Below are 10,898 nucleotides of genomic sequence, written 5' to 3'. Positions count from 1 at the left end.
CTGGAATTATACGGCAGGATCATTGCATTTATACGCCAGTACCACTGGAATTAAACGTCAGGATCACTGGATTTAAACGGCAGTACCGCTAGACATATACGGCAGTGTCCCTGGACATATACATCAGTACCACTGGACATATACGGCAGCACAGGGACACCACCACTGGACTGATGCAGGACAACACAGCACCACTGCAATGGACTTATACAGCAGCACTGGACATATGGCAGCTGAGGACACCACCGCTGTGACTGTTCTGATGCAGCACAAGACATCATCACTGGACTGATGCAGCACAACACAGCACCACTGGACTGGACTTATACAACAGCACTGGACATATGGCAGCAGAGGACACCATCACTGTTACTGGACTGATGCAGCACAAGACACTAACACTGAACTGATGCAGGACACGTCCTCTCTCTACACTCTCCAATGCTGGAGTGAAAATGGCGGCGACGCACGGCTCCTTATATGGAATCCAAACCCCGCGGGAATCCGACAGCGGGATGATGACGTTTTGCCTCGTTCTGGTTTCCGAGTCAGGCGGGAAAACCCGAGCCTGACTCGGATCCGGGCTTGGGTAGTGAAGTCCGGTAGGGTTTGGTTCTCCGAGAACCGAACCCGCTCATCTCTAGCGAAAACGCACAGCAGCGATCAGGTCTGAATTAGGCCCTATATTTTCCCAAATAATTATATGACTTAAATGACATAAATTCTTGAAAAAAAAAACCACTGGATAGAATCCCTTAACCCCTTCGCTGCTGAGGGCTTTCTCATCCTTGTGCTGAGGCCATTTTCCAATGTTATCACTCATCACATTCCAACATCAATATCACTGATATTTTAATGCATTACCCACAACAATTATACTTTTTTTTCCCAGAAGCTTTTGTATTGTCAGGAAATACCTTTAGGTTATTTTTATTAATTCTTACTTGTCAATTTTTTTTTAACCCAAATGGCCAAAAAAGTGTTGTTGTTTTTATTGAAATTGCTAAAATGGAAACCAAAAGTAAATGTGATTTTTTTTAAATATGATAAACATCACAAATAAATACTTTGTGGTTCTTGTTTCGTCAATAATCCACCTTTGCAGAATAAAAGATAAGGATTCTACTATATGTGTAAAAAAAAAAAAAAAATTTGGAAAAAAAAGGAACTTGAATTAAAAAAAATATCTTTTTTAATTTATTTTACACCATATAGTAATGCTATTTAAAAAAGACATAACCGTGCTTACACAGGGGTAAATTAATAAGTTATTGGGGTTCATTCCGATTTGGATGCAAAGTGGCTGTATTTGCGGGAAGCCACAGAAGCCAGATTTACTACCTTGTGCTAATAATGCAAGTTTCTGTCCTAGTAAGAATAGAATGGAGATAAGTGTAATGTGTAAATTGGCACATGTACTATAGTATGGTCCTTTTTTGCTTGCTTTTTTGTATACTTTCAAACATGAATCAGGCACAAAGACAGAGGCGTAGGGGGCTGGGGGAACCAATGTTTGTTTCATTTTTCTACTTCTTGTGGAGTTGTCTAATTTTTTGTGCAGGCCAATGTGTGTGGGTTTTCCCTGTGCGGGACAATGTGTGTGATGTTTTTCCCCAATGGGGGACATTATTGTGTTTTTTTCCAAGTGGGAGCTGTGTTTCCCCCTCCCCTCCATGGGGACCAATGTTTATATATGGAAAGGGGAAGGGGCAGGAGCAGGAGCGGGGGAGGGGCACGTTACATGAGCCTGCCCTGGCTGCTATGGCATACCTCCCAACATGACCCTCTCCAGGAGGGACAGAATGCTCTGCTCCTGGACTTCCCTCTTAATTTATGATTGACATCACCTGTGTAAAACACCTTTTATTATCTATTAATCTCTTGAACACAGGTGCCGGCAATCATAGATTAAGAGAAAAGTCCAGAAGCAGAGCATTGTGTCCTTCCTGGAGAGGGTCATGTTGGGAGGTATGCTATGGCTCCATGCTACGCCTCTGCCCAAAGATCGGTCTGACTCAGAAACAGACCCATATGTGCTTTCGTAAATATAATTTATGCATTCGAAAAATATATTTCTAAATACTTTCTGGCATTGTTATAATTATGATTTGCTTAAAAAATTTAATAATATTTGAGTGATATTGCAATACAGTACTGTATTGTATTATTTTGCAGTGTTTCAAAAATCACTCTGGCACAGGCTAAAACTACAATTCCCATGATGCACTTTCCTCCTGCCCAGCATTTCCTGCAGTGCACATGAAGCTGTAAAGAGCAGCAATGTCTGAGACTGTGGCATTGTCAGTGCCTGTGAAAGCTGTTATAGTACCAGGTAATGGAGGAGGGAATGTGGATTCTTGTATCTGGTATGGATGGACAAAAAGGAGACTAGACAAGGTAAAAGTACATAGATAACATGCATACTGATAAGTTAGCATGCTTCCTGCTGGCTGAAAGACAATGTAAAGTGTAACTAGACAGCACTTAAGGACATTATACATGTAATTGAGCCACACAGAAGGTGCCATTCTGTGCTGGAGAAGGTATACAGTACATAATGCTTTGTGCTGCATTCTGTAGCATACTTGCCTACCTGAGGGAGGGAGAAAATGCTCTGTTCCTGGACTTTCCTGGTAATGTATGATTGCCATCACCTGTGGTGAGCTAGTTAATTGATAAGAAAGGTGTTTCACCACAGGTGATGGCAATCATACATGTCCAGGAACAGAGCATTTTCTCCCTCATGGAGAGGGTCAGGTAGGCAAGTATGTTCAGTAGCCCTGGTTGGAATGTCGCCACTCTGAGGCAGCACTGCATGATTGTGTAGAAGTCAACTATTTATTGCTGCTAGATGTGTGCGGTTCGGTTCTCCAGAAATCAAATGACCCTGAATTTTGTGGATTCGAACTGAACCAAAACTTGGTCTGGATCTCCAAAGAAGATATAGGGCTATATTCAATAAGAGTCGGGTCCATTCCGACATGTAGTTGTCGGAATGGACCCGACAACCCCTATTCAAAGAGCGGCCAAATCCATCTGCCGGATTTGGCCGTTCCCGGTGTCCTGTCCTGGTGCTGCTGTCAGCGGCAACAGGGGGAGCTGTCAGTGGCGCTGGGGGGAGGGGGCAGGGAGGCAGATGTCTGCGGCGCTGTGGGGTGGGGAGATGTCTGCGGCGGTGGGGGGAGCAACGGGGGGGGAAGGGTAGTATGTAAATGACCGTTTAGCCCCTGTACGTCAGCAAGTGTTGAAAACTATTTTAAAATGACGATAGGTATGTAATCATCCTGTCACTCACTGCGCTGCTGCTGCTCAGTTCTGCCACTGGCAGTAATGATCAGTTAGGGGAGCAGGTTTCGGAGAAAGCTCCCTAGAGGAGGCATGACGTATGTGGCAGAGAAATGAGTCACAGAGGTATCCCAGGCACATACAGGTAGTTTGCCTGATTCACGTCTTTTGTCCATACTTGCCTACCCTCACGGAATGGCCAGGAGGTTCCTGAAACTCGGGTGCCAGTCCTAGCGCCCTGGAAAGGTGGGCAAGTGTCCCGCAGCGCCACAGCCCCGCACCTTCCCTCGGCCACCCACTTACAGAGCACAAGTGGGCAATCCGAGGAGACTTGATGACGCGACATCTTAGCCCTGTCCCCACTGTACAATGCCTGTAATATCGGCTTTGTATAGCAGGGGAATGGCGATGATGATACAACTGCAACGCCCCCTGTGCTGCCTCCACTATGCAGCCACGCCCCCATTACGCCCCTATGCGGCGTAACCCAACCCACTGCTGCGCCAAACTGGCAGCCAGAAAATCGTCAAACCTGCTTTTGCCGCAGTCGCACCTGCATGCTAATGAGGCTACGAAGCCCTTCCCTGGTGTACATCTGAATGTGCAAGGACTGAGCCACACACTGTCAGTGAGCGTAGATACCGAAATACCGTCTGGTGCATCTTTAGTTGCGCCCTTGAAATTTGCAGGTTTTCCAACGGAGTATAGCCTCCTATGTGATTGGTGCAGCTCTTTCAATGACACACACACACACGACATGCCTGCGACACTACCATAAGATGCAATATCTCCGTGCATCTTTTTAGTCCCCTACCTGTTACTTCCCTGTCACCGTCCAACAACACCCCATACATTTCTAATACTGTGCGTCCAAATCTGTACTGTGACTCTGTATGTACGAACCGGAATGCATGCGCAGTGCAACTGAGACGCATGTGTGAAAGAAAAAAACTTTGTCCATTTGCGTGAATATCGGCATAGCACGCGAGTCTGAAGCAGGCCCGGTATGTGATGTATGGGAGAGCCATTGATATCAAGGTATCCGGATGATAGATATATTGTGTCTAGATCGACACCATATGGTCAATATGCATTAGGTACCATTTTGTGTTAACCTATTGACCTAAATATTGTAGATCTGGGTAGTACGGATGGTGTAATGGTTAGCATTACTGCCTCACAGCACTGAGGTCATGGGTTCAATTTCCACCATGGCCCTAACTGTGTGGAGTTTGTATATTCTCCCCGTACTTGCGTGGGTTTCCTCCGGGTACTCCGGTTTCCTCCCACAATCCAAAAATATACTGGTAGGTTAATTGGCTCACAACAAAATTAACCCTAGCATGAATGTGTCTGTGTGTATATGTGATAGGGAATATAGATTGTAAGCTCCACTGGGGCAGGGACTGATGTGAATGGCCAATTCTCTGTAAAGCGCTGCGGAATATGTGTGCGCTATATAAATAACTGGTAATAAATAAATAATAAATAGATTTTCTATACCACACAACGTTATTAAGCATGGTCTCCTCACACAGCTGTTCATCTCTGTGATGATAGATAACTGTGTCTAACCTCCAAGCATAGTCCCTGGTAAAGAGGTGTCCCTGGAAATGTCACTATTTTTTACTACTACTTTTCTGCCTGTCTTATCTGTTCTTAGTCTGGAATACATACGATTTACCGATGACCAGGATCCTGGCTGTCATGATCCCGACCACCAGTATGCCAGCAGCGGTGCATGCGCTAGAAAGCCCCTTGTGGGCGCGATGTGCTCGCCACAGGCTATGGGCCTAATTCAGAGTTGATTGCAGTAGCAAATTTGTTAGCAGTTGGGCAAAACCATGTGCACTGCAGGGGGGGGGGGGGCACATATAACGTGCAGATAGTGTTCACTCTAGGAGTGAAAATGGGCATGGCGCCGCCACGCAAATTAGGGGGCGTGGCTACACCTACGTCATTTTAGGGGGCGGTGCGGCCCACAGACGCTACTATAGAGAGCGTCTGTGGCCGGCGACGTCACTGTTGGGGGCGTGCCCAGCACCTCTGTCGGTGCTGGGCTTCCCCCAGCTCTCTCCCAATGCGTGAATGGATGCCGCGCACATGCGCACGGCATCTATACACGACGGGAGGGCAGAAAGCGGGCGGCTGTTCTAGCAGGGCGCCACAAAAGGGGCAGGGCGGGTTTTGCCTGCTAAAAAACGGGCAGGGAGCGGCGCCCTGCTAAAACAGCCTAGAGTCAACACTATGCAGAGAGAGTTGGATTTAGGTGAGGTGTGTTCAAACTGAAATCTAAATTGCAGTGTAAAAATAAAGCAGCCAGTATTTACCCTGCACAGAAACAATATAACCCACCCAAATCTAACTCTCTCTGCAAATTATATATCTGCCCCCCTGCAGTGCACATGGGCCCTCATTCCGAGTTGTTTGCTCGCTGCTAATTTTAGCAGAATTGCTAATAGGCTAAAATCCGGCAGTTGTGCGCATGCGTATGCACAGCAGGGCGCACATGCTAAGCAATTTTACACAAAACTATGCTATTTTACTCACGGGCGAACAATGCTTTTCAATCGCTCTGCTGATCGTAGTGTGATTGACAGGAAGTGGGTGTTTCTGGGCGGAAACTGGCCATTTTTCAGGGAGTGTGCTAAAAAACGCAGGCATGCCAGGTAAAAACGCAGGAGTGGCTGGAGAAACGGGGGAGTGGCTGGCCGAATGCAGGGCGTGTTTGTGACGTCAAACCAGGAACTAAACGGACTGAGGTGATCGCAATCTAGGAGTAGGTCTGGAGCTACTCAGAAACTGCAAGGAAATTGCTTTCGTTAGCAATTCTGCTAATAATGGGGGTAATTCCAAGTTGATCGCAGCAGGACATTTTTTAGCAGTTGGGCAAAACCATGTGCACTGCAGGGGAGGCAGATATAACATGTGCAGAGAGAGTTAGATTTGGGTGGGTTATTTTGTTTCTGTGCAGGGTAAATACTGGCTGCTTTAGTTTTACACTGCAATTTAGATTGCAGATTGAACACACCACACCCAAATCTAACTCTCTCTGCACATGTTATATCTGCCTCCCCTGCAGTACACATGGTTTTGCCCAACTGCTAAAAAATTTCCTGCTGCGATCAACTTGGAATTACCCCCAATAGCAGAATTGCTAATCTTTAGTTAGCAATTCTGCTATGCTAAGATACAGTCCCAGAGGGCGGCGGCTTTGTGTTTGCATTTCTGCTAAAAGAAGCTAGCGAGCGAACAACTCTGAATGAGGGCCATGGTTTTGCCCAACTGCTAACACATTTGCTGCTGCAATCAACTCTGAATTACCCCCTATATTCTCCTCTATGGGTGTTGTGGACACCCATAGATGGAGAAAAGCCTGTGATGCCGGTATTCCAGCGGCGGCATTTCACGTCCTGTCGGGATTCCGGCGTCGGCATCGTGATTGCCTCCCCTTTGTCTGTGGGGTTTATACATTAATATATGTTTAAGAGGGTTATTTAAAATGCAGAAAAAGCCTAGAGAGAACTTTCCATATGTCACGTGCTTAGGTGCATCAGCAGCAGTGTCTCAGGGAACGACCTTAGTATATTGAATATTATGTTATTAAGGAGAAAAAAGAATGTAAATAATCAAAAGTTTTTATTGCTATAAGTATTCTAAATGTGATTGAGTTTTGTATATGCAGATTCCAAATTTCCAGTGCTTGCTACGAGACATGCCTGATCCATGTAAGTATATCTATTAGTATGCTACATTTTATTTTTTCTCTTCTTTTTGTTAGCTAAAAGTCACCCACTATTGCCAGACACAGTGGGGTTAATTCAGATCTGATCGTTGGGCAGCGATTTTTGCAGCCGTGCAATCAGATAGTCGCCGCCTACAGGGGGAGTGTATTTTAGCTGTGTAAGTGTGCGAATGCATGTGTAACAGAGCTACACAAACTGATTTTGCGCAGCCCAGGACTTACTCAGCCGCTGCGATCACATCAGCCTGTTCGGGACCAGATTTGACGTCAGAAACCCACCCTGCAAACGCTAGGACACGCCTGCGTTTTTCCAAATACTCCCTGAAAACGGTCAGTTGACACCCACAAATGCCTTCTTCCTGTCAATCTCCTTGCAAACGCCTGTGCGAATAGATCCTTCGCACAAACCTGTTGCTGACCGGCGATCCACTTTGCAGCCATCCGTCGAGCATGCGCAGTTCGGATCTGATTGCCCGCTGTGCGAAAACACACAGCAGCGATCAGATCTGAAGTACCCGTGTTATTACTAGAGGCCTAATTCAGCATGGAGCGCTGTTGCGGCAGCATTAGCAGGCTGAAGCCCTGTGAAGTGCAGAAACCGCACTGCGCGTGCGCACACTGTTAGATGCATCTAGCTTGTGCGATCGCCTCAGCCTGATTGACAGACAGAGGCGGTCGCGGGGCGTTGACTCTGGGTTTAAGAAACGTTGCAGCACATTGGGAGGGGGGAAACTGGACAACGCCGGCGTGTCCGGACTGTGTGCGAGGCAGACAGCGGCGGCTGTGTGACGTGACACACAACCGCTGCGACCTGAAACTTTCTATCCGCCTGCCTTCGCGTAGGCAGAGGGCTACCCTAAATATTCGAAAGCATCTCCGCCATGCAATGCTTTTGCATGTTTGCAGGGGAAGGGAGCAGTACCGACTTGCCCTGTGCTGGTCGTCCCCCTGCGTGTCAGTGTAATGGATCGTAGATGTGCATACTGAATTAGGCCTTAAGTGTCCTTGTACACAGTGGCTGTGCGAAAACATGCAAATGTCACAACTTCCGGGAGTGTCGCTAACCTGCTGCATGCATTACAAGAGACACAAACATCAGGCGATCAGCGACCATCTGAGTATCCATAGGGTCACGCCACAGCATGGTCGCTGGAAGTAAGACGCAGGAGCTAATTCCACTGTTTACGGGATTTTAGATGCAAATGATAACACGCCGCCAAAGCGGTCACAACACACCTGCACTTGAGTCACCTCCCCCAAACACTCCCTGATAAACACTTTGTGAAGAAATTCTCTCTGCGACTGCTGGGGCAGGACCATGGCTGCACATGGACAGTGCCACTTAGAGGCATGTATGCTAGAAAAACATCGCTCCGCTGTATATAAAATCGTCCATCTCTGAATCAGGCCCAGTGCATTACACAGTAAGGACTGCTTTGCTTCAGCTTGATGGTCTCTATCATTTTTGCAGGAAGCAAATCAACTCCAACCTGTGGTGCTGGAATGGTTCAACAGTTCTACTCTGTGATCTCAGGCATTAGGTAGACAGGAACAAAAAGACAGGTTGAAGAGGTCAGGGACCCGGATGCACTTCAAATCCACCGACAAATAATTCTCGCAGTATTACCAGACTAGTACCATTTGTCAGGGATCCAGTATGCGCCACAGGTCCGCAGACACGGGATTAGAACACTGCCACCACCCACAAATGATTCTTACATAAAACCCAGGGAAGTTGTGGGGCTTTCCGACACACTTGATACTAACTGCGCATAGGCAGCGGCTCCCAAGCATCCACGCAGTCTGCTGGCAAGGCTCATATTTCAGCAATTAACTACTATTTCCAATTGCACAGGCTCAGCAATACAGACCGCCACGCAGTATGGTTGTGTGCCTACTGTTTCAGCAATCAATCACACCTCTGTATGACAATTGCGCATAGGCTCTGCGAACAGATGTCCACACAGTACGTTGTTGCACCCTACTTGCTAATTCATCACAATTTATAGCATCATTTCTCAATCCAACAGTCTCTCCAAAGAATTTGGGGTTCTGTGAGCATTTATATGAAAGATTAAAATACATTTTTTTACCAAAAAAAGAGGACAATGCTTATTTAAGAAAGTTACAAAAAGTAGTGCTTACAAGATAAGAGTTAAAGGCTATAAATACAGGTAAGCAAAGAAGTAAATTAAAACAGGATTAATTTACAGAATTAAACACGCAGCTAAGTCTGTCCGCAGGGTAACGGTGAGAAATATGTAGAGACTACAGGCAAAAAACCCAGCTTGGATGGACCCTAATTTTTTTCAAAAGGTTGACATGGCAATGATCGACACAATTTGGGGTTTTTGTTTTCACAATTAAACTTTTGCTTGATTTACCATCAACGTGGATTACGATTGAGAATAGTAACCTGTGCGGAGTGCAGCACTTTGCCAGAAAGAGTGGCTCGCTAGTGTCTACATTACCACTAATTGGGGTCTCAGGTGATAAAACATACAAAATGACACACAAAAAAGTGGCAATCATTTTTTGTGTTGACTATTTCTATGTCGACCTTTTTACCTGTTGACCTTTAGACCCTGTCGACCATATGGTGTGGACCTACTGACTGTCTAGCTCATAACTGTAGATCTTCTATTTTAGTTTACTTGCGTTCTGCTGTGTAATATCTTGCACATTGTCACTTTTGTAATGTAGTTACAGCAAGAGAATCAATATGGCTTCCATTCATGGAATCAGAACTACAGTGTGACAGCAACACTATAATCATTGGACACAGCTCTGGAGCAGCCGCAGCTATGAGGTACGAGTAACTCGTGCTGGACTGGCTGGTTATCCTCTCACTTCATCAATGCAATGTAAATGCATCTGTCAGGAATAGATTTTATTTTTGTGTAATTTGTTACAATTGTCTGTATTATAAATGACACACTTATTGTTCTGGAAAGTATTTTATTGTGAACCAGCAGGCTCTTAAATAATGAATTATGCATTTAAAAATTACTTTGTGTACAGATCTGAAAAAATCCCTTGAAAAATGCTTCTTGCATAAGTATTCAATCCTGTTGTGCATAAACTCCAAGTTTACTCAGATGAAAGATATTGCTCTAACATTTGGCTTTCAAATAGCCTCTTTCTGTGAATCCTAATTTTTTTTTATTTTTTATTGCTAAAGGACACTCTGTTTCAAATAATATTGGTCATATGTGAATCGGAAGGAAAGTGTTATAAGTAGAGATATGCGCCAAACCATTTTTGCTGGATTTGGATTAAACTTCGTCGTACAGGTTTAGATTTTTTTTTTTTTAGCAAAAATGTACAAAAAAAAAGCTAAAAGCACTTAATTTGGGCCTTTTTTTGTTCCTAGAGTATTATTAACATCACTCGCATTCATTTCAAGTCATTTCCACTCAATTTTGATCATCTCACAATATTGTTTTCACCAGTATTGGCCAAAGGCTGCAGTGAGCTGATTGGTTACTAAGCGACAGAGCAGTGGCACAAACGGCAGTTTATAGCACATCTATGAAACCTTGCCACACACTGGGGGTAATTCTGAGTTGATCGCAGCAGCAAGTTTGTTAGCAATTGGGCAAAACCATGTGCACTGCAGGGGGGGCAGATGTAACATGTGCAGAGAGAGTTAGATTCAGAATTAGGCCCACTGTTTGGATCGCAGGGCTTATAGATGCATGAGAGCAAAGCACACTAGATTAAAGCGCACCTACCAGGACAAACATATTATATCTTATCTATCTATCTATCTATCTATCTATCTATCTATCTATACACATACTGCTCTAAAAAATAAAGGGAACACTTAAACAACACAATGTAACTCGAAGTCAATCACACTTCTGTG

General features: G+C 45.1%; 1 protein-coding gene across 1 annotated transcript in view; it reads left to right on the top strand.

Moving 5' to 3' along the window:
• The first annotated feature begins 2,174 nt into the window (after positions 1-2,174).
• The window catches only part of RBBP9 (RB binding protein 9, serine hydrolase), a 44,369-nt gene continuing 35,645 nt past the window's right edge, over positions 2,175-10,898 (top strand). Inside the window, exons 1-3 of the mRNA XM_063918151.1 lie at positions 2,175-2,397; positions 6,971-7,013; positions 9,734-9,839. Coding sequence (XP_063774221.1) covers positions 2,281-2,397; positions 6,971-7,013; positions 9,734-9,839 — 266 coding nt within the window. The 5' untranslated portion in view covers positions 2,175-2,280. The remainder of the gene's footprint in view (positions 2,398-6,970; positions 7,014-9,733; positions 9,840-10,898) is intronic.

The sequence above is a fragment of the Pseudophryne corroboree genome, chromosome 4 (genome assembly GCF_028390025.1).
Source record: "Pseudophryne corroboree isolate aPseCor3 chromosome 4, aPseCor3.hap2, whole genome shotgun sequence".
NCBI classification, from domain to species: Eukaryota; Metazoa; Chordata; class Amphibia; order Anura; family Myobatrachidae; genus Pseudophryne; species Pseudophryne corroboree.
Note: the sequence above shows the minus strand (reverse complement) of the source record. Positions and strands in the feature narration are given on the sequence as shown.